The 25,942-nt window shown below is 36.1% G+C and overlaps 1 protein-coding gene across 2 annotated transcripts in view; it reads left to right on the forward strand.

The window, feature by feature from the left end:
* The window catches only part of LOC110456981 (phosphatidylinositol-glycan-specific phospholipase D-like), a 44,305-nt gene extending 19,392 nt beyond the window's left edge, over nucleotides 1-24,913 (forward strand). The window contains exons 13-24 of one of the 2 annotated variants that reach the window (XM_021508066.1): nucleotides 853-965; nucleotides 1,878-1,969; nucleotides 3,474-3,587; nucleotides 3,885-3,962; nucleotides 4,458-4,608; nucleotides 5,667-5,725; nucleotides 6,300-6,382; nucleotides 6,876-7,218; nucleotides 7,568-7,667; nucleotides 12,041-12,147; nucleotides 16,109-16,186; nucleotides 24,522-24,913. In XM_021508066.1, coding sequence (XP_021363741.1) covers nucleotides 853-965; nucleotides 1,878-1,969; nucleotides 3,474-3,587; nucleotides 3,885-3,962; nucleotides 4,458-4,608; nucleotides 5,667-5,725; nucleotides 6,300-6,382; nucleotides 6,876-7,218; nucleotides 7,568-7,667; nucleotides 12,041-12,147; nucleotides 16,109-16,186; nucleotides 24,522-24,659 — 1,456 coding nt within the window. In that variant the 3' untranslated portion in view covers nucleotides 24,660-24,913. Of the gene's footprint in view, nucleotides 1-852; nucleotides 966-1,877; nucleotides 1,970-3,473; nucleotides 3,588-3,884; nucleotides 3,963-4,457; nucleotides 4,609-5,666; nucleotides 5,726-6,299; nucleotides 6,383-6,875; nucleotides 7,219-7,567; nucleotides 7,668-12,040; nucleotides 12,148-16,108; nucleotides 16,187-21,021; nucleotides 22,536-24,521 lie in introns of those variants that run through there. The other variant, XM_021508074.1, reaches the window with a different exon arrangement.
* Nucleotides 24,914-25,942: the final 1,029 nt, after the last annotated feature.

The following is a 25,942-nucleotide window of genomic DNA, read 5'->3' on the forward strand; positions in this document are numbered from 1 at the left end:
GTTTAATATACAGATAAAATTAATATTCGACTTGAATGAAAAAGGTGAGTGCTCTATATAGTAATCGCTTCATTCATTTGTGCATTCAAAAAAAAAATGTTTCAGAATTATGTATAGCTCAAAATATGATTGCCCTGTTGCTTTCAAACTTCTTATGTGGATTTATCATTATCAACGAAATTAAAGACCTATCATTATTTAGGGTGCATGTATGAATATGTCAAGGTTAAGGCCACTGTAAATAAAACAAAACGAAGACATTAAGATCTCCTGTCTAGGTGATGACTGAGGGAATTCACACAGTTTGGTTCCTTTCAAACTTCACCTCTGTGGTAATTGTCTATAATACAAGACACTTGTCCTTTTTTGAAGAAGGGGAGTTAAATGTTTCATGTGTGTTATCTTTAAAGGAAGAGAGAAACCCTGATTATTTTGGATGTGAAGGCAAGGTCAAGCTAAGATCATTCTCGTTGAAAAAAAAAGAATAGCCCTATTAGATGTACTACCCAAGTAACAGATGAAGTTTAAAGGCCTAACTATTTTCACATTGCACACTTTCACCTCAGATAATATAATGTCAACTACATCACCTACTATTTAAAACATGTGCAACAAGCAGGGCCCGGTTTTGCTGACATGTCAGAGAGTAGTTTGGGTAAGGAATGAGTTATTGTGATATGCTGCTGTTGGCATATTTCTAGGTACCTACATTAAATATCTACACGACATTTCTGACAAACTGATGATATATATAAAAGACGACCCTACACAAAATCTGCAGAATTTTTAACAAGGGGTATAACACTTTGCTGAAGGTTGGTGTCTAGTATTCATGGTACTTTGTATATGTAGGTCACTAGCTGTAGGTGACCTGAACGGTGACCATAACGATGACCTGGTAGTGGGAGCCCCTGGATACGGTGGAGGAGGCAGCCCTGACCAAGGCAGAGTGTACATTTTATATGGTCAGTTCACTTTCTGTGTCATACCTCATACTGCAATCTAATTCTTTTTCTAAAGTTTTTGATTTTAATGACTTCCAGAAAAAGTGTGAGCAGCTGGTGACCCAGAGACTGGCCTGAGCAATTAAAGATAGTTTCTTACATCTCTGTTGACATTTCTTATGGTATCACATCCATGTACAAGTTAGCTCATCCTTCCACAAGGGGCCATTTAGCCCATTGATTTAAGTAATTAAAATGTTCACAGTCATATAAAGAACCTGTCAGCCACTTTATACATGAATTTCTTAACAAATGGCTACATTCGGTTGAAGAAACATTTATAGTAAATGCAGTCTGGATTAAATCAAGGGAAAAATCCAGAAGCGTAGAATATTATGACATCATAAATAACGTTTTCTGTTAAGACTGCGAGAGTTGTATCCCATTATAACATTCTCATGCATGATCAGCTTATCAATGTTAGCTGGTTAACTTTCTCATGCATGATCAGCTTATCAATGTTAGCTGGTTAACATTTTCATTGCTTATTTTTGTATTTTTGCTCTATAAGATGCTTTATAACAAAATGTATTAGGTAGTATAGTACATACTTCAGTCTCCATGATGGCTTAATTATTGACTGTACCACAGGGTTTTTTCTTTGTATCATATATATATATATATATATATATCCCTTTACAATGAATGACCAGTCCATAAACTGTCGTACCACTCTATATGATATTTATCATACCAAGACCTATTAAACACAGGGTGTAGAGATTCATAAAATAAATATAACCTCAATGCACTTTGAGTTATTTGGTTTACTGATTCAATAGTACCCCTGTCAGATGATGAACTTAGTTACCTTAGTACATGTCCATACTGTCTGACTTCCTAAAGAACATTTGTGTTGTTTTGTTTTGGCAGGATCGGACGATGGACTACCTGTTGCTCAAGGGGCTTTCTATCTACTCAACATGAATAACCATACAAACTGTACATTAAAAGGCCCTGCAGAGGTAACTTAAATGTAACAGTCCCCGAGGTCATTGGTTGGTAACTAATATTAGAGTCTCCCAGGGCCATCTATTTATAAATTTACTTCGGTCTGAAGGTCGGAAGGTAATTTATTATACAACAATTCCAGAGGATTGTCTCCAGATAACTAATTATACTACAGTTCCTGAGGGTTATTCCCAGGTAAGTATAAGTATAATACAGCTCCAGAGGGTTATCCCCAGGTAACTATAATTATACTACAGTTCAAGAGGGTTATCCCCAGGTAACTATAATTATACTACAGTTACAGAGGATTATCTCCAGGTAACTATAATTATACTACAGTTACAGAGGATTATCCCCAGGTAACTATAACTATACTACAGTTACAGAGGGTTATCCCCAGGTAACTAATTATACTACAGTTTCTGAGGGTTATCCCCAGGTAACTTATTATACAACAGTTCAAGAGAGTAATCCCCTGGTAACTTATTATACAAAAGTTTCTGAGGGTTATCCCCAGGTAACTTATTATTCAACAATTCCAGAGGGTTATCCCCAGGTAACTAATTATTCAACAATTCCAGAGGGTTATCCCCAGGTAACTAATTATTCAACAATTCCAGAGAGTTATCCCCAGGTAATTAATTATACAACAATTCCAGAGGGTTATCCCCAGGTAATTAATTGTTCAAAAATTCCAGAGGGTTATCCCCAGGTAACTAATTATTCAACAATTCCAGAGGGTTATCCCCAGGTAACTAATTATCCAACAATTCCAGAGGGTTATCCCCAGGTAACTAATTATTCAACAATTCCAGAGGGTTATCCCCAGGTAACTAATTATCCAACAATTCCAGAGGGTTATCCCCAGGTAACTAATTATAAAACAATCCCAGAGGTTTGTCCTAGGTAGTTAATTATACAACAATTCCAGAGGTTTGTCCCCAGGTAACTAATTATACAACAATTCCAGGGGGTTATCCCCAGGTAACTAATTATACAACAATTCCAGAGGTTTATCCCTAGGTAGTTAATTATACAACAATTCCAGAGGTTTGTCCCTAGGTAGCTAATTATACAACAATTCCAGAGGTTTGTCCCTAGATAGCTAATTATACAACAATTCCAGAGGTTTGTCCCCAGGTAACTAATTATACAACAATTCCAGAGGTTTGTCCCTAGGTAGCTAATTATACAACAATTCCAGAGGGTTATCCCCAGGTAACTAATTATACAGTAGTGCCAGAGGGTTATCCCCAGGTAACTAATTATACAGTAGTGCCAGAGGGTTATCCCCAGGTAACTAATTATACAGTAGTGCCAGAGGGGTATACGCAAGTAACTATGATGCAACAGATCCACAGGAACTAGCTTACATACAATGTAGAACAGCCCACAGGGGCTGTCCTCAGGTAACTAATACACAACGTTACACATTGAGGGAAGTATATACGTATATGGGAATTGTTTAAAATTATATTGATAACCTGATGTAATATGATGCCTGTATTATATTTCCAGGCTCAGTCTCTATTCGGCACCTCTGTGGCAGTGGTGGATGTCAACCTAGATGGAATACCAGATGTGGTAGTAGGAGCTCCGGCCTTCAGGAACCATGGTCAACTCGACTACAATGTATGGCTTCAGCGCTAGGTTTTCTATATATATATATATATATATCAAGACAACTGTTATCTTGGAAATTCTTGAAATTGAAAGTCATCATTCTCTTTTTCTCAGAGTGTTTAATGACTTACACTAGAGGTGTTTCCACTTTTTACCTCTTGAAAAGAATGCATTTACACCAAATAACATAAACTAACTGCAAAAAAATAGAAATGAAAACAAAAATTGAAATTTATACTTCAAATGCTTACCTTGTCTTGAGGGTTATAACCCATGTAACATAAGTATATTGTGATGGTCTTACAGGGGGCAGTGTTTATCTACTATGGTAAGCTGAGGTCCAATGCAGCATTTTATCAGCCAAACATCACAATCACCTGCCAGGTGAGATATATTTATCAGTTCCACACCTCTGTTGAGGTGAATATGTGGTTATGACAACCTGAGACAGAAATAGGTCAGTACCACATTTTAATTGAATTCAAAGTCCTCATTTGTTATATCTGATTATATATATTTGATAATCAAATATGAAATGACGCTGTTTTTTATCGCTATATACACAAGATGGAACAGAAGGAAATAATAAAAACGAAAGTACTAATTAGGTGCATTAAGCAGCAGCATTGTCATGTTACAAATTAAGTGACACCAGGAAGATAATACTGACCTTCTGTTCCTCAAAATAGTATCATTTTTATAATGTACTTAAATATTGACTTATATGTGACTATTTCTTGGCCAGTCCGAGTTGAAGTTTTAAGTGTAAAACTATTTCAGACAGTATTGGATGAAGGAGCCATGATTTGACAATTTCTAGGCAACATTTTAATTCTATAATTAAACCAGTAATACTTTGCTGTATTTGTCGATGTATAGAGTCAGTACTGTAACCTTGGGTTCACCATGACGACGGGAGACATTAACAAGGATGGCCATGACGATCTACTGCTAGGTACACCGTACTATCAGATGGTGGCAAATCAGAGTGGAATTGTGTCAGCACTGCCCTCCAGTAAAGCTTACTCAGGTCAGTATATTCTTCCTGATTAGTCAGACTAAGGAGGTCAGTACGGTGTGTCCAGTAGTCTTACTTACACTGGTCAGTGGTTTGGCTGGGGATATATTTTGATTAACCAGCTGCCAGGCTGCTGGAACATTTTTTATATGCTATTAATTTGTATGGTCAATAAATGGTATCGTTTTCACATCCATTGTAAATGTTTGTGATATAACACATTTGATAAGACCTGTTTTTGTTATCACAAAGATTAATGTGATGACATCATCAATTCATAGAAAGATATGTCTTTTTTTCTGGTTAAGTTTGTTTATGTAATATAGTTAAGATTCTTAAATGAGTTTTCATTTCATATGAGATTTTATGAAACGAGTCTGAGGAGTTTTTATTTTTGCGAGCCTTGGCGAGCAAAAATTAAAACTTGAGACGAGTTTCATAAAAGCTCATATGAAATGAAAACAAAATCAAGAAACTTTTTATCACACAACTCAGAAAACTTACATTTTGACAGGTTCTAAAGCCAAAATGTAGAGGGCTTAATCAAACGGAGACAGCCATTTTGTTGTGCCATCTACACAATTTATGACATTACGTCATTGTCCATATTATGATGTTACAATCGATTTCTGACTGGCACAGCCAATGAAAAACGCTCCAGGGTATATTACACTAGTGACATATGTAAAAATATTAAATGGACGAATTCACTGGATAACAGGCCGATTATGTGATAAAAATAAATAAAACTACTTCAGACTCGATCACCATTCCATAGAATATTTATGAAACTTTTTGATTCTTGTTTGATAAAAATCATACATAATGGGATTTTCTTATTTCTTTTCTCTCTTTTTTTGTGATACTTAACTTTACTGACACCTGACATTGAGGACATCCCATAATATTCTACATTTTTTGGCCCTGATATCTGATTTCTATCATATATCTGACCGATAAGATCTACTGTATTCTCTTTTAAACTAACTGAACGACAGGAAAAATATTTCTCTAATAGAATGAAATGTATAGGTCTATTATGATAATGGAATGAATACGTTCTGTTTCAGACCACATGGTGATAACATTTGAGTCTTTAATTTCTAAATGGAACCTGCAAAATAAACAGGTATGTTGTCAGAAACTTCAGTTGGAGTTACTTAGGGTTGCTGAGGAACTTAAGACTTTTAAAATTATATGTATAACTTGTGATGGATGTGACATCAGACTTTTAATAGTATTTGTGATATGTGATGGTCATATATGTGCCATATTGAAATTGTGATGTGTGTGAATTGTGATCAATGAGTTTATAGTGATGATATATGTGATATGTTTGACAATTTGCAGCTTTGTAACTAAGGAAGACATGTCTTGTTCCTGCAAAAGTCGCTGTTCCATCATTTTATCAAAAAAAATGTTTAAAACGTATCATGAGCCAATAGAATCCACTCAAAGAGATGAAATATTTTTTTCTGTTGTTTCTATTAGATATTTTAAAGATTAACGATTGTATAACACTCATTTGTTGACAAACATATCCTCCCATATGCACTACACTAAGTACTGGGGTTTTATACCATGGATGTTGAGAATATACACTGTAGCGTATTTCAATCCTTGTTTGAACCTGTAGGTTATATATATGTCGAAGTTATACAGCTGCAGGAAATGTTATTAGCTATGAATGACACTTTTTACAGGCATACAGCTGGTTTGGTCATAACATCAGAGTGCGTAGTGGCCTGGTCTTGGTGGGGCAGCCTTACTTCAGGAAATGTAGTCGGTCAGTCTTCCATATAAACTAAATTTTAACTATCCCTTGTATGCATTTTTGTCAAACAGAATATTATTGTTTCTATGACTTTTTTGATAAATTCGTTTTTTATTTCATCCGAGTATGAAACATTTCTTTGGAGTTCAGTAACTAGATGTGTATTTTGTTATCTGTCAGCATACTTTATTGATTTGATAGTATTAAAAATAGATGTATTTTAATGGGGATTACATACAACGAATCTTTTCAGATATGGTTTCTTCTCTCAGGTAAAGCATTAGAAAAGGTTGGTTGCTATATTTAAGTAATGGCCAATGATATATACATTTGCATGTACTCACAAAAAATGTGTACACTTTGCAGATAAACTCTTACAAAATGTTCCAGAAAAGGTGCTTTATAATATTATAGTTCAGAATAATAGCATTTTAGTGATATTTTAATGACTTTTTGATCAGCAGTGTATATAGTAAATTTATTACACATTAGCCCTTTTTCTCAGACCCGACTGCCAGCTGACCTCTTCTGACCTCCAGACTGTCGGGGCACTAAACCTGTATAACCTAGGGGTAACCTACAACATTTCTGGGCTCACTTTACACGGAGAGCAGCAGTTTGACTTGGCTGGATATAGTTCTGACATCGGTTTCCCCTACGACAACAAGTCACTGATCCTGGCTGTGGGTGTGGTGGGGCGTGATGCCCCTGGGACGTACCTAACTGTGCCCATCACCATCCACCAAGCAGGGGCAGTGTTTGTATATAACATCACTAACAACAATGTCCAACTTCTCGCCACCTTCCAGGGCGATAGACAGTTTGGCAGGTTCGGCATCTATGTCAAGGTATATCGGTAGCTATTTCTATAAACTAGTCATGATTCAATAGGATTATAAGTGATCTATACCAAAGAAATGTGTTTGCCTATTTTCCAAAAAAAAAATGTAAAGTTTATTTTCACGTTATGCAGTTCATTATTTAGTTAACAGATTTAAATAACCTGTCATGTACAAGTTTAATATAACTATTTTGTTAAAGTCAGAACCTGCAATTCTTTAAATATTCAGAATATGTAATTGAATAATTAAATTGAAGATAGATTGAGGATTTTTCTCTAAATTCATAATAAAGTTTTTAAAGAGCAGCATAATATTTTACTTGAAGACATTGTTTAATGATTATATTTTTGTACAGTTTGAGGATGTAAATGCTGATGGTATAGATGATCTGATGATTGGAGCACCAAGGCGCAATTATGATGCAACCGATATTGTACCTCGCTGGTTCTCAGAAGGTTGGTAAACACATAGTAGCACCCAGTCATCTACTCCCACCCAACTTTCACAGAACTAGTTAACATCCAGTCACCTATTCCCCACCAACTATCACAGAACTAGTTAACACCCAGTCACCTACTCCTCACCACCTATCACAGACCTAGTTAGCCCCAAGTCATCTACTCCCCACCACCTAACACCGAGTCACCTAGTCCCCACCACCTATCAGAATTAGTTAACACCCAGTCACCTACTCCCCACCACCTATCAGAATTAGTTAACACCCAGTCACCGACTCCCCACCACCTATCACAGAACTAGTTAACATCCAGTCATCTACTCCCCACCAGTTATCACAGAACTAGTTAACACCCAGTCACCTACTCACCACCACCTATCACAGAACTAGTTAACACCCAGACACCTACTCCTCACCACCTATCACAGACCTAGTTAACCCCAAGTCATCTACTCCCCACCACCTATCACAGAACTAGTTAACATCCAGTCATCTACTCCCCACCACTTATCACAGAACTAGTTAACACCCAGTCACCTACTCTACACCACCTATCACAGAACTAGTTAACACCCAGTCGCCTACTCCTCACCACCTATCACAGAACTAGTTAACCCCCAGTCACCTACTCCCCACCACCTATCACAGAGCTAGTTAACACCCAGTCACCTACTCACCACCACCTATCACAGAACTAGTTAACACCCAGTCCCCTACCCCCCACCACCTATCACAGAACTAGTTAACACCCAGTCGCCTACTCCTCACCACCTATCACAGAACTAGTTAACACCCAGTCCCCTACTCCCCACCACCTATCACAGAACTAGTTAACACCCTGTCACCTACTCCCCACCACCTATCACAGAACTAGTTAACCCCAATTCACCTGCTCCCCACCACCTATCACAGAACTAGTTAACACCCAGTCCCCTACTCCCCACCACCTATCACAGAACTAGTTAACCCCAAGTCACCTACTCCCAACCACCTCTCACAGAACTAGTTAACCCCAATTCACCTGCTCCCCACCACCTATCACAGAACTAGTTAACACCCAGTCACCTACTCCTCACCACCTATCACAGACCTAGTTAACCCCAAGTCATCTACTCCCCACCACCTAACACCGAGTCACCTAGTCCCCACCACCTATCAGAATTAGTTAACACCCAGTCACCTACTCCTCACCACCTATCACAGACCTAGTTAACCCCAAGTCATCTCCTCCCCACCACCTAACACCGAGTCACCTAGTCCCCACCACCTATCAGAATTAGTTAACACCCAGTCACCTACTCCCCACCACCTACCATAGAACTAGTCAACACCCTGTCACCTACTCCCCACCACCTATCATAGAACTAGTTAACACCCAGTCACCTACTCCCCATCACCTACCATAGAACTAGTCAACACCCTGTCACCTACTCCCCACCCCCTATCACAGAACTAGTTAACACCCAGTCACCTACCCCCCACCACCTCTCACAGAACTAGTTAACACCCAGTCACCTACTCTACACCACCTATCACAGAACTAGTTAACACCCAGTCACCTACTCCTCACCACCTATCACAGAACTAGTTAACACCCAGTCACCTACTCCCCACCACCTCTCACAGAACTAGTTAACACCCAGTAACCTACTCTACACCACCTATCACAGAACTAGTCAACACCCAGTCACCTACTCCACACCACCTATCATAGAACTAGTTAACACCCAGTCATCTACTCCCCCCCACCTATCACAGAACTAGTTAACACCCAGTTACACCACCTATCACAGAACTAGTCAACGCCCAGTCACCTACTCCACACCACCTATCATAGAACTAGTTAACCCCCAGTCATCTACTCCCCACCACCTATCACAGAACTAGTTAACACCCAGTCACCTACTCCCAACCACCTCTCACATAACTAGTTAACACCCTGTCACCTACTCCCCACCACCTATCAGAATTAGCTAACACCCAGTCACCTACTCCCCACCACCTATCACAATTAGTTAACACACAGTCACCTACTCCCCACCCCCTATCACAGAACTAGTTAACACCCAGTCACCTACTTCCCACCACCTATCAGAATTAGTTAACACCCACTCACCTACTCCCCACCCCCTATCACAGAACTAGTTAACACCCAGTCACCTGCTCCCCACCACCTATCAGAATTAGTTAACACCCACACACCTACTCCCCACCACCTATCACAGAACTATTTAACACCCAGTCACCTACTCCCCACCACCTCTCACAGAACTAGTTAACACCCAGGCACCTACTCCCCACCACCTATCACAGAACTAGTTCACACCCAGTCACCTACTCCCCACCACCTATCCCAGAACTAGTTAACCCCGAGTCACCTACTCCCCACCACCTACCATAGAACTATTTAACACCCAGTCACCTACTCCCCACCACCTACCAGAATTAGTTAAAACCCAGTCACCTACTCCCCACTACCTATCACAGAACTAGTAATCGGTTGATTTGCTTTCATGGATTTAACTGTGACCACCTATCACAGAACTAGTAAACACCCAGGCACCTACTCCCAACCACCTATCACAGAACTAGTTAACACCCAGTCATCTACTCCCCACCACTTATCACAGAACTAGTTAACCCCCAGTCACCTACTCCCCACCACCTATCACAGGACTAGTTAACACCCAGTCACCTACTCCTCACCACCTAACACAGAACTAGTTAATGCCCAGTCATCTACTCACCACCACCTATCACAGAACTAGTTAACACCGAGTCACCTACTCCCCAACCACCTCTCACAGAACTAGTTAACACCCTGTCACCTACTCCCCACCACCTATCACAGAACTATTTAACACCCAGTCACCTACTCCCCACCACCTCTCACAGAACTAGTTAACACCAAGTCACCTACTCCCCACCACCTATCACAGAACTATTTAACACCCAGTCACCTACTCCCCACCACCTACCACAGAACTAATTAACACCCAGTCACCTACTCCCCCCCACCTATCACAGAACTAGTTAATGCCCAGTCATCTACTCCCCACCACCTATCACAGAACTAGTAAACACCCAGGCACCTACTCCCAACCACCTATCACAGAACTAGTTAACACCCAGTCCCCTACTCCCCACCACCTATCAGAATTAGTTAACACACACTCACCTACTCCCCACCACCTATCACAGAACTATTTAACACCCAGTCACCTACTCCCCACCACCTCTCACAGAACTAGTTAACACCAAGTCACCTACTCCCCACCACCCTAGTTAACACCCAGTCACCTACTCCTCACCACCTATCACAGAACTAGTTAATGCCCAGTCATCTACTCCCCACCACCTATCACAGAACTAGTTAACACCGAGTCACCTACTCCCCACCACCTACCATAGAACTAATTAACACCCAGTCACCTACTCCCCACCACCTATCACAGAACTAGTTAACATCCAGTCATCTACTCCCCACCACTTATCACAGAACTAGTTAACACCCAGTCACCTACTCCCCACCACCTACCATAGAACTAATTAACACCCAGTCTACAAGTTCTATCACTACATGTTCTATCTCTACATGCACCTACTCCCCACTACCTATCACAGAACTAGTAATCGGTTGATTTGCTTTCATGGATTTAACTGTGATTCTGAAACAAGTGTGTTACTTATTAATGTAATTCGAAGCCAAGTCTTGTTCTTTCTTTTACATTCATTTGCAGTTAACAGATATGTATGGAATTTGAAACAGCTGAATAATTCGAGATGATTTTAAATAGAAAAATAGAAATCTGTCCCCAAAATACTCGCTTGATAGAACCATATTACTATATACATGTAAGTGGTTGCTGGATTAAGGATGATTGAATGTATCATACAAGGAACTTACAAGTTTTTGTTTTTCGGACAATGCATTAATAAAAGCTGGGGCAATTAAGAGAGGTGTAAAGCATTGTAAAAATGGTAGAAATGAAATGAATAGATGAAGCTGACTAGACTAAGTGTAGTCAGTGCAGCATACCAATTTTGTCTTCTTCAATATCTACCAAGCTGAATGATACAGAAGAAACCTCTCTATTCTGCATGGGTCTCCCACGTAAGTCACCTTGTATGATGATACAGGGGGAAACAGCAAGTTTATTATTTTCCCAATCCTGCACAGTTATGTAGGTTACCAACGAAGAGTGTAATATTGAATTACTATGTTTGATCTGAATATTTTTAGACAAGGATTGCTGAATTGCAGTATAGTATACTATTTGCAGTAGTGACATATGATTTATCTAATAATATTTGTGATCGATATTTGGGTTCGGATTTTGACATGAATATGGCCTTTGATTGTTTCTGCAGATTATGATGGCAAGCTGTATGTGTACTATGGAGGAAAGTACTTTCCGAGAGGAAATGCAACCTCCACGCCCAAATGTGACCTGTTCTATCCCTGCCCACAAACAATGGTAAGTCACAGAAATGTTGTTTACTTCAAATGTGGGACATATGTCCTACTCCAGTCCTGTACTAAGAAAAATATGGTTGTTAAGTGAGAGAAATGTTCTATAAAATAACATGAATAAGGAATTACACCAGTCCTGCATAATTAAGTAGCATTTAATAAAAACATATTTCGACTTGATTTGTGTGTCTGTTCATTTAATTCCCTTGGCCATCAAGCCAATTCAGCTTATGCCATAGCAGATCATCACACAGCATTTCATTTCATACTCCATTTTAGATAATTTTCTTGTTTTTAAAGACACCTTAGGATCCACAAATTCAACAAGGCAGCTAACATTTCTAGTAAGGAAATACTACAAAATACCCAACAATCTTGAAATCACAATTGTTCACGTAAACATGACGATACTGCAAGAAGCAATTTTCGCTAGGTACATGTTCTATCTCTGCATGTTCTATCTCTACTTGTTCTATCTCTACATGTTCTATCTCTACATGTTCTATCTCTACTTGTTCTATCTCTACAGGTTCTATCTCCATTTGTTCTATCTCTACATGTTCTATCTCTACAGGTTCTATCTCCACTTGTTCTATCTCTACTTGTTCTATCTCTACATGTTATATGTGTTCTATCTCTACTTGTTCTATCTCTACTTGTTCTATCTCTGCATGTTCTATCTCTACTTGTTCTATCTCTACTTGTTCTATCTCTGCATGTTCTATCTCCACTTGTTCTATCTCTACATGTTCTATCTCTACATGTTCTATCTCTGCATGTTCTATCTCCACTTGTTCTATCTCTACATGTTCTATCTCTACTTGTTCTGTCTCCACATGTTCTATCTCTACTTGTTCTATCTCTGCTTGTTCTATCTCTACATGTTCTATGTGTTCTATCTCTACATGTTCTATGTGTTCTATCTCTACATGTTCTATGTCTACATGTTCTATCTCTACTTGTTCTATCTCTACATGTTCTATCTCTACTTGTTCTATCTCTACTTGTTCTATCTCTACATGTTCTATGTGTTCTATCTCTACATGTTCTATCTCTACTTGTTCTATCTCTACATGTTCTATCTCTACATGTTCTATCTCTACTTGTTCTATCTCTACATGTTCTATCTCTACTTGTTCTATCTCTACTTGTTCTATCTCTACATGTTCTATGTGTTCTATCTCTACATGTTCTATCTCTACATGTTCTATCTCTACATGTTCTATCTCTACATGTTCTATCTCTACTTGTTCTATCTCTACATGTTCTATCTCTACTTGTTCTATCTCTACTTGTTCTATCTCTACATGTTCTATGTGTTCTATCTCTACATGTTCTATCTCTACATGTTCTATCTCTACTTGTTCTATCTCTACATGTTCTATCTCTACTTGTTCTATCTCTACTTGTTCTATCTCTACATGTTCTATGTGTTCTATCTCTACATGTTCTATCTCTACATGTTCTATCTCTACTTGTTCTATCTCTACATGTTCTATCTCTACTTGTTCTATCTCTACTTGTTCTATCTCTACATGTTCTATGTGTTCTATCTCTACATGTTCTATCTCTACATGTTCTATCTCTACATGTTCTATCTCTACATGTTCTATCTCTACTTGTTCTATCTCTACATGTTCTATCTCTACTTGTTCTATCTCTACATGTTCTATCTCTACTTGTTCTATCTCTACATGTTCTATCTCTACTTGTTCTATCTCTACATGTTCTATCTCTACTTGTTCTATCTCTACATGTTCTATCTCTACTTGTTCTATCTCTACATGTTCTATCTCTACTTGTTCTATCTCTACTTGTTCTATCTCTACATGTTCTATGTGTTCTATCTCTACATGTTCTATCTCTACATGTTCTATCTCTACATGTTCTATCTCTACATGTTCTATCTCTACATGTTCTATCTCTACATGTTCTATCTCTACATGTTCTATCTCTACATGTTCTATCTCTACATGTTCTATCTCTACTTGTTCTATCTCTACATGTTCTATCTCTACTTGTTCTATCTCTACTTGTTCTATCTCTACATGTTCTATGTGTTCTATCTCTACATGTTCTATCTCTACATGTTCTATCTCTACTTGTTCTATCTCTACATGTTCTATCTCTACTTGTTCTATCTCTACATGTTCTATCTCTACATGTTCTATCTCCACTTGTTCTATCTCTACTTGTTCTATCTCTACATGTTCTATCTCTACTTGTTCTATCTCTACATGTTCTATCTCTACTTGTTCTATCTCTACATGTGCTATGTGTTCTATCTCTACGTGTTCTATCTCTACATGTTCTATCTCTACATGTTCTATCTCTACATGTTCTATCTCTACATGTTCTATCTCTACATGTTCTATCTCTACATGTTCTATCTCTACATGTTCTATCTCTACATGTTCTATCTCTACATGTTCTATCTCTACATGTTCTATCTCTACATGTTCTATCTCTACATGTTCTATCTCTACATGTTCTATCTCTACATGTTCTATCTCTACATGTTCTATCTCTACATGTTCTATCTCTACATGTTCTATCTCTACATGTTCTATCTCTACATGTTCTATCTCTACATGTTCTATCTCTACATGTTCTATCTCTACATGTTCTATCTCTACATGTTCTATCTCTACATGTTCTATCTCTACATGTTCTATCTCCACTTGTTCTATTTCTACTTGTTCTATCTCTACATGTTCTATCTCTACTTGTTCTATCTCTACATGTTCTATCTCTACTTGTTCTATCTCTACATGTGCTATGTGTTCTATCTCTACAAGTTCTATCTCTACATGTTCTATCTCTACATGTTCTATCTCTACATGTTCTATCTCTACATGTTCTATCTCTACTTGTTCTATGTGTTCTATCTCTTCATGTTATATGTGTTCTATCTCCACTTGTTCTATTTCTACTTGTTCTATCTCTACATGTTCTATCTCTACTTGTTCTATCTCAACAGGTTTTATCTCTACTTGTTCTATCTCTACATGTGCTATGTGTTCTATCTCTACAAGTTCTATCACTACATGTTCTATCTCTACATGTTCTATGTGTTCTATCTCTGCATGTTCTATCTCTACTTGTTCTATATCAACAGGTTTTATCTCTACTTGTTCTATCTCTACATGTTCTATCTCTACTTGTTCTATCTCTACTTGTTCTATCTCCACATGTTCTATGTGTTCTATCTCTACTTGTTCTATCTCTACAAGTTCTATCTCTGCATGTTCTATCTCTACTTGTTCTATCTCCACATGTTCTATCTTTACTTGTTCTATCTCTACATGTTCTATCTCTACTTGTTCTATCTCTACATGTTCTATGTGTTCTATCTCTACATGTTCTATCCCTACTTGTTCTATCTCTTCATGTTCTATATCTACATGTTCTTTCTCTACATGTTCTATCTCTACATGTTCTACCTCTACATGTTCTATGTGTTCTATCTCTACATGTTCTATCTCTACTTGTTCTATCTCTACATGTTCTTTCTCTACTTGTTCTATCTCCACATGTTCTATCTCTTCATGTTCTATGTGTTCTATCTCTACATGTTCTATCCCTACTTGTTCTATCTCTTCATGTTCTATCTCTACTTGTTCTTTCTCTACTTGTTCTATCTCTTCATGTTCTATCCCTACTTGTTATATCTCTTCATGTTCTATGTGTTCTATCTCTACATGTTCTATCTCTACATGTTCTATCTCTACTTGTTCTATCTCTACATGTTCTATCTCTTCATGTTCTATCTCTACTTGTTCTGTCTCTACTTGTTCTATCTCTTCATGTTCTATCTCTACTTGTTATATCTCTTCATGTTCGAAAATGTCTCAACAGAGAACGTTGATTCCACTAAAACATATAATTGTTCTGTACGTGTTGAAAGGATGAAGTTTAAGATCACAATAAAGAACGAAGACAGATTTATTCAATTATGATTCCAGGCCAACTTTACCGCTGAAGCTGATGGATACAAAGTGAAAATGGGCTATAACGCTGCTATTCTGAAAGCAAAAAATCTGGTACGTATTGAATAACTGATGGTTACCATAAATTGATATTTTTTCCAAACTTATGTGAATAATTCACCTGGTACATAATCATGTACTAACATATAATTGTATGATTAATTTATTGATGATATCATCTAGGCTGTGACGTTTAACATATGATGACTTATCCAGCCTTGACTAGCTAATGGGAAAACATTGGGATTATCAAGGTCAATACATGGATGAGCAAAGGGCTAGATTTGTTTTCATCTGTACAGTGTAGTTAAAGTTTATTCACCAAGAAATATGTTTCTGTGATGATAAATGATCCACCTTCCTCATACAGCCTCCAGTGTTCTCCTCATGTCTTTTATATAGCCTCCAGTGTTCTCATGTCCTCATACAGCCTCCAGTGTTCTCATGTCCTCATACAGCCTCCAGTGTTCTCATGTCCTCATACAGCCTCCAGTGTTCTCATGTCCTCATACAGCTTCCAGTACTAGTGTTCTCCTCATGTCCTCATACAGCCTCCAGTGTTCTCCTCATGTCTTTTATATAGCCTCCAGTGTTCTCATGTCCTCATACAGCCTCCAGCGTTCTCCTCATGTCCAGTATGGTCTACTACTATAAATGTAGCATCCCTAACTCTATAACCAGTATGGTCTACTACTATTAATGTAGCATCCCCAACCAGTATGGTCTACTACTATAAATGTAGCATCCCTAACTCTATAACCAGTATGGTCTACTACTATTAAAGTAGCATCCCTAACTCTATAACCAGTATGGTCTACTACTATTAAAGTAGCATCCCTAACTCTATAACCAGTATGGTCTACTACTATAAATGTAGCATCCCTAACTCTATAACCAGTATGGTCTACTACTATTAAAGTAGCATCCCTAACTCTATAACCAGTATGGTCTACTACTATTAAAGTAGCATCCCTAACTCTATAACCAGTATGGTCTACTACTATAAATGTAGCATCCCTAACTCTATAACCAGTATGGTCTACTACTATAAATGTAGCATCCCTAACTCTATAACCAGTATGGTCTACTACTATTAAAGTAGCATCCCTAACTCTATAACCAGTATGGTCTACTACTATAAATGTAGCATCCCTAACTCTATAACCAGTATGGTCTACTACTATAAATGTAGCATCCCTAACTCTATAACCAGTATGGTCTACTACTATTAAAGTAGCATCCCTAACTCTATAACCAGTATGGTCTACTACTATAAATGTAGCATCCCTAACTCTATAACCAGTATGGTCTACTACTATAAATGTAGCATCCCTAACTCTATAACCAGTATGGTCTACTACTATTAAAGTAGCATCCCTAACTCTATAACCAGTATGGTCTACTACTATAAATGTAGCATCCCTAACTCTATAACCAGTATGGTCTACTACTATAAATGTAGCATCCCTAACTCTATAACCAGTATGGTCTACTACTATTAAAGTAGCATCCCTAACTCTATAACCAGTATGGTCTACTACTATTAAAGTAGCATCCCTAACTCTATAACCAGTATGGTCTACTACTATTAAAGTAGCATCCCTAACTCTATAACCAGTATGGTCTACTACTATTAAAGTAGCATCCCTAACTCTATAACCAGTATGGTCTACTACTATTAAAGTAGCATCCCTAACTCTATAACCAGTATGGTCTACTACTATTAAAGTAGCATCCCTAACTCTATAACCAGTATGGTCTACTACTATTAAAGTAGCATCCCTAACTCTATAACCAGTATGGTCTACTACTATAAATGTAGCATCCCTAACTGCATAACTAGTATGGTCTACTACTATTAAAGTAGCATCCCTAACTCTATAACCAGTATGGTCTACTACTATTAAAGTAGCATCCCTAACTCTATAACCAGTATGGTCTACTACTATTAAAGTAGCATCCCTAACTCTATAACCAGTATGGTCTACTACTATTAAAGTAGCATCCCTAACTCTATAACCAGTATGGTCTACTACTATAAATGTAGCATCCCTAACTGCATAACCAGTATGGTCTACTACTATAAATGTAGCATCCCTAACTGCATAACCAGTATGGTCTATGTAGCATCCCTAACTCTGTAACCAGTATGCTATATTTAATTGAATGCTCTTTTTAATCAGTATGCTCCTGTAATGTCCGTATATCATCTTTCCCTCTATAACCAGTATATGCTCTATTTATATTAGTATATCACCTGTCACTGTATACCCAGTATGCTCTATTTATATTAATATATATATATATATATATAATAAAAAAACGGATTAAATGTCCATGTGAAGGAAGTAAATATAGAAAAAAATAAGATTAACGACCGACTAAAAAACTAGCTGCTTTCACCCTTCACAGGGCTCTTCAGGTTTATTCAAAAGAACAACGTCGTGACGTCACAATTACATGTCATCACACTACAATAGTAACGTGACGTCACGTGTACACAAGATTGGTGGACAATTTGGCGTAAAATTTTACTGTGGCCTGTTGAGACTTGGTTTTAATATTTTGATTAGTTGGTCTTCTTTCGTTTCTCTTAAAATAGTGTCTGATGAAAATAGTTGATACAAAGGTAATACATTAAATTTATCTCCAGCACATTCATGAATATGTTTGTTTTATAATCCACATTTAAAAGCGTTGTAGGTCTCCAGTTCTTCATATATACTTTAGATTTACCTTCTTTAGGGATACAAGTTATCATACCACGTCGTTGCAAATGTGTACAGTCATACGTGTTCTGAGTTCATTACCGGTAATGAACTCAGAACACGTATGACTGTACATAGACAACAAACTAGAACTGATTCTTTACGAAATCTTCATGTTAACAAACATATTCATGAATGTGCTGGAGATAAATTTAATGTATTACCTTTGTATCAACTATTTTCATCAGACACTATTTTAAGAGAAACGAAAGAAGACCAACTAATAAAAATATTAAAACCGAGTCTCAACAGGCCACAATAAAATTTTACGCCAAATTGTCCACCAATCTTGTGTACTTCGTGACGTCACGTTACTATTGTAGTGTGATGACATGTAATTGTGACGTCACGACGTTGTTATTTTGAATAAACCTGAAGAGCCCTGTGAAGGGTGAAATACAAGAGATAACAATACCATACTCATCTTAAGTACTAGGCTCGTCCGTCAATACATCTAATATATATATTGGTGTATTGACAGACGAGGCTAGAAAATGTACAAAATATGCAAGAAAATACTTTTATAAACTATCAAATTTTGAACAATTAGGAGAAAAAAAAATGAAAAAAGTAGAAATAATACAACAATGTGGGGTAACATCATTAGGTCATCGTATGATCATGATACCTAACGTAATTATATTACATGTCTTTTTTCTGATTTTCCCCGTTATATAAGATAATTAAGGAACACCATGCACCAAGATTGTAAAGATCTGCATAATGATCAGTAGAATTATTTAACCTAAAAATAAATATGGAGATAAACAATGCTATTTTGCATACTTGTATGGAAAGGTACATGTATCATCTTCCAAATTGTATTTAAATTTCCCATTCATACAGATTGGCTAGATAGAAAAATCATACTGAACAAAAGAGTGTAGTTTATGCTAGAAATTAAATATGCACAGTTAAGGACAGAGGAAGCATCCCCAGTCATATCTTAATGATATTTATTATAAACTAAATAATTTTTCGCAATTCCATAGGCCAGATCCTATACACGTGACCAGTCTCAAAAACTCATGCAGACTGATTTACCGATAAATGTAGCCTTTAGGGAGACATCTAATATATTCGTCGTGAAATTAAGGAACAAATTATCGGACTGGGGACCATTGTGATATCGAAACTCCTGTTTAGGAGGTCGTGACGATGTTATAGTCAGGGTGGTACTTTTCTCTTTGAGCCCTGGAAAACTTGTCGTCCATCATAAATTATGTTTTCTTGGTTACATATACAACTACATGTATAAAACAAAATGTATCATTTTCATTAGTGTATGTTGATCCACAAGTTTGATGTATGAACCACCAATCATGCATTTCTTGCACCTATAATTCATTGATATAACCTGTTGGCTTCTAGTATTCAACACGTTAACACATTAAGGAAGCATAATGTTAATCACAACACTCGTTTCTATGTTCTTTTCAGTCATTCTCTTTTATTTCCTTCTTCTTTATTTATCCACTCAATAAAACAAGAGAGTACCAAAGTGTAAGAATAAAGGTTATTTAAATTGAAATCCGATGAATTTGGTGAACAAAATGAACAAAGGATCCACACGAAGACGTTTGAAAATGTAGGAGGAGAAAAAAGACCAGATGTTCCGGAACGGTAAGCGTTCTCTGCTTCATTGACGACACTCACATTGTAAATCTAGGTCAATCATAGCAATGTCACGTACTCATTGTTGGAAGTTGGTAGTAACAAGGAACTTTTACCTATTTTCTTTCTTGTTCTATCTTTTTTGTATTTGCACACTTACATATTTATTTTACCCTCCTGTTCCTTTTCCTCTGAAATCTATCCTATCATACCTTTCCTTTTTTCTAATAAACGATCAGTTTTATACAGAATGCAAGTGCGGATTGTGATTTACTATTGAAATAATTACAAAATGTATGCATGGACAAGATTTTACTTTTTAATATGAAGTTATATATGTATATATATATATATATATATATATTTGGTGCTGGCAGCTCAAGGCCTACAAGTAAATTGTAACCTCAAACCGCATTTATAAAATAAAAGTACACACAAATGAGTCAAACTAAACCATAATTGTTGAGGTAACCCGATGTTTCATAATGTACATCTTTTATGTTTCAGAACAATATGATAACACCAGTGTTGTATGGCGACGAACATTTTGACGAAAAGTCTTCCTCGACACTCTATGTATACAGGATCAACACCACAGCAACCTCTGATGAAGAAGAGGTCGGAGGTTAGCGGTCCAGTTGATGAGAATTTGTCCACAGAGAAATTCATATTTTTTATTTAGTGAGTTTGATGAGTGTATGATATGGGAGGAGATATGTACGCTGAGTCGAGAAATGGTATGAGAATATGTGTAGAAGTTTATGAAAAGTGAGTATATAGAAACGTTTATGTACTTACTCAGGTTGAATGTATTTTCTTATTGATTTACATGTTTACTGATGCAATGGCAAAGTTGGTGATATTTCAGCATGAATGTCATGAGGATATAATATACCAGTACACCAAATACGATTTATTTATTTATTATTTGATGTAAATGTTGTGGTAATTTTCTGTGATACCAACAGGGCGTGCGATTGGGTCTGGCATGTAGAAACATTGTACAAACTGGATAAACAAGGTATACAGGGTTTATACTTAACCACCTCACAGAAAACAAATGTAACAAATGACGTTCATTCCGATATTGATGCTATAGACTGCAGATACTCTAGGATAAAGTTTAGGACCATTGCTGTTTTGTGATTAAAGAAATGATATTATAATTCATATTTAACAATAATGAAATTGTTTGCTGATGATGGCAACCTTTCTGTCATTGTTTAAAATGCACCTACATCTGCTATGCTCTAAAACATCGAACCAGAAAACTCTTTATGGTGTAATCTTTGACTTGTTTACTTAAACTCTCAAAATATTGAATGTATTTCTATATACAGTAAAGGTAATGCCCACTATTTATATCGACAATGTTCAAATAGAAACAGCAGCGGCAAACATTGGCCTGAATGTTCTTTATTTACCGGACGGCCCGACGAATAATTATTTACATCATAAAAGATGTATTTGTTTTTCAGGCTATGTCACAACGTTCCAATCAAATATGTTTTATGGTGATATGGACTTGCAAAAAGCAGCTGGCTAGTATCCTTTGGCTAGTATCCTTTTTTCTACTTTTTTGCAAAATGTTTATGCAGAGCAAGCGATTTAATCAAAAATGGTTACATTTTGTTATATTTGCATGAGTGTTTTGTGTGCATTTAAGTGTATGCGTGTACGTACACAAATAATGCGGGTAATTTATTGTACAATATGTATACAGTTTATTTATTAATAGGGATAACATATACTTATGTGCATGCACAAACACCTATTACATGTATACTAACGTATATCAACCCAAGACGTCAGCTGCTGTCTCTATTCATTGATCATTGTTACATTAGCAACTATTATAATCATTCTATGCATTACCTTATTTATGAATATGTAATATAACTTGTGTTCATTGTGTTTAATGGTTACTTTATCTGCTATGGCACAATCTATTAACAATTGTATTGACATTGTATTCCGTCTTTTCGTATTGCAGAGTTATCTGCTCTTGATAGCAGTTATTGATTGTTACGTCATTTGTTTGTGAGAGTAACGTCATCATTTTTTGAGAAAACGACGTAATTTTCTCTCACAAACTAATGACGTAACAATCAATACCTGCTCACAAAAGCAGATAACACTGCAATATGAAAAGACGGAATAGATATGTTGTACTTGTTTCCGAATGGTTGATAATTCTGAATTATAAGTGTTATGTAATATGTATGACAATTTCAGAAATCAAGACAGTCTAAATTGAATGTTATATGTAACTTTTAAATATGCATTGAAATAATGAATTGCAGATTCTAAACATAGGAAGAGAAAGTGTTTATCAAAACATTGTCAACAAAATATAGTAATAGAAATAGTTTATGTATGATAATCAAACTATTTATTTAGACAGTGTATAAGGAGATTGACTTTTTACGTGTTCATATATATCACTTTTAACTTTATACCTTTAATTAAAATTGCAGAAATGTAATCTTCGAGGAGATCATATTCATCGAATTATTCAAATGAATTCAAATGTTTGTTATATTACGCTTATTATTTATAAACACTTGTAGGAGGTTCAAAATTCGAATTTTACATTCAAGAGCAGAAAAATTTATATAACGGGATTCTATGCAATAACGGAAACATCTCTACGTGCCGATTCTGTGCCATTAACGGAATCAATTCTGCATAACATATTATTTATCATTAATAAATCAATTCCAATCTTCTTAACAATGAAATATATTTTTTCAAGAAATTATTAGTTCTCTACATTTAGCATTTGTAATCATTGGTAATAGACTAATAGCTCGACTTTGTGTTGAAGCAATATGTCAACTGTTGATTGGACTTCTGCTCATTAAGTAATTTTAGTTTCAAACGAATGAGTTAATGATATCTGACAATTATCTCTAAATCTACTATAACACTTCTGCAGAGAACTAATTGATGCTTTCATTCCATTCTTTGATAAAATAACCATATTTTTAAGAACAGGAATTAAAGAGTGTTGAAATAAAGTTGTTACAGAATTTTTGTTTTTGTTGTTTGTTGTTTATTACCTTAACATGATACATTACGATAAAAGAAGAAGTACAGTGACATAGGATGAGGGTGTTATCAATAACATAGAAACAACTACATAGTGTTTACCTCAAATTAAGATCAATACAAGACAGTAAAAAGTATCGTGGTGTCGCCAACACAAATGAAGTGCATGAAACCCTGACAAAAAAGGAAGTTTTCTTGCACATTGTTTGTCATCCTTACTGTAACTTCCATCAAATCCAGAACTTGCACATCTTTTATCATCCTCGTTAAAACACGCTGAAAAAAGACATGGCTGACACATTGTCTCATTTTTTAGATTAATTTAGGTAGGTAGAAGCAACTCCTGTTTATTTATCATTTTAACATAGCTATCCTGAAAATAAACTAATTATAGCCAAACTTCGCTTGCTTCAGATTTTAATAAGACGTTGGGCTGAAGATCAAAAACTAAGGGTTTTGCAATTGTTTTGTGTTCACAAAACATAAATGAAGCCTGGTTTATAATCAAGAACTGTAGCAACCTCTGGGAACGTATAGTAGTTGAATTATTATCTGAAATCACCTCGCATATAATCGTTTGTCAACTTTTGAGTTTATCTGCATAATAAATTTTGTATAACTACTAATATACATTGGTGTAAGTTGTTCACAGCTGTGGTACCAAAATTATCTCTTCCGAGTTTAAACATGCTGGCCACTAAATAGGGGGTTTCAGAGTGGGTTTACCAAAACGGAAAGTCCATTTGTTTTGCATGGTGGTTGACGTTAATTTCCTCAGAACTAATAAATGCGTTTGAGTATAACTAGGATGGAAGTGAATTATATGCAAAGCTTGAAAAAAACTCCTAGCACAAACTCCACCGTCCCTCAAGAAGCAAATTTCTTCTGCACAAAAGTTTCATTTTGTGTGAGTTTCGCGTCATCTCTAACACTATAACATCAACCTGTATTCACAGAACAACATGATTACTCCAGTGTTGTATGGTGACGTACTCTTCGACCATTGGTCCTCGCGGCCCACCCTCTACGTATACAGGATCAACACCACGACAACGTCTTATGAAGAAGAGGTGGGAGGTCAGGGGTCGAGTTGATGAAATTCATTTTATTTATACGAGATTACATTTATTTTTATTTGTCGAGAAATTCGATCCCCAGCAAGTGCAATAGGTCTTTGCTATGAAAATGTAAATTTGAGATGAGAAAGAGGTGAATTTAGGTTGAAATGATATAAATATGCACGGAATAAAATCTACTTTTTTTTTTATTAATTTTCATAATATATATACACCCGTATTAACAAACAAAATATCATGACATTTTCGCTTATTACTTCGCTGACACACATTTTTGTGTAATTTTGAAATATGAATTAATTTATTATTGTGTAATTTTGAAATATGAATTAATTTATTGTTGTGTGATGTTGAGATATGAATTAATTTATTATTGTGTAATTTTAAAATATGAATTAATTTATTATCGTTTAATGCTTAAATATGAATGTATGTATTGTTTTGTTATAGTGAACTATGAGTTAATGTATCGTTGTGTTATAGTGAACTATGAACTAATGTATCGTTGTGTTATAGTGAACTATTAATTGATTTATTGTTATGTAATAGTGAAAATAAATTAATTTATTGTTGTGTAATGGTGAAATATGAATTAATTTATTGTCGTGTAATGTTGAAATATGAATGTATGTATTGTTGTGTTATAGTGAACTATGAATTAATGTATCGTTGTGTTATAGTGAACTATTAATTGATTTATTGTTATGTAATAGTGAAAATAAATTAATTTATTGTTGTGTTATAGTGAACTATGGATTGATTTGTTGTCTTAAGGTGAAATATGAATAAATATATTGTTATGAGACTGTGAAATATAACACTGTTGCTATACCACCGAAATGTTCCTCTCAGAAATGGATCTAATACTGCACATTCCAGAAGATTAAACACTGATTGTATGTCATATGACTGTTTAACATATGTTGAAATAGAGATTTACTTATTCTTCAAATTTCTGAAAAGATATTTCAGTAACAATCTGGTCCAGATTCAAAATGTTATGGATTTTGCACGTTCTTGTGAGAACTATCTTCACATAATTCTATAACGAATACTGTTTCATTCTAGGTATTAATTAATATGAATTCCTGTTTGTGTGCAAACGTCCTGTTTTTGAATTCGGATATGACATAAGATTGGGGATCATCACTCCCAATGTAAGGCTAAGCCCGGACGTTCAGATATAGGATGACTGTGGCTATTTATTCCATTTTATTACATACTTACTAATAAATACAGTTTCTTTGTATATGCGATACGACACAATTGCTCTTACCCATATCAGCCCTCGCCGTATCACA

The sequence above is a fragment of the Mizuhopecten yessoensis genome, unplaced genomic scaffold, assembly GCF_002113885.1.
Source record: "Mizuhopecten yessoensis strain PY_sf001 unplaced genomic scaffold, ASM211388v2 scaffold1063, whole genome shotgun sequence".
NCBI lineage: Eukaryota > Metazoa > Mollusca > Bivalvia > Pectinida > Pectinidae > Mizuhopecten > Mizuhopecten yessoensis.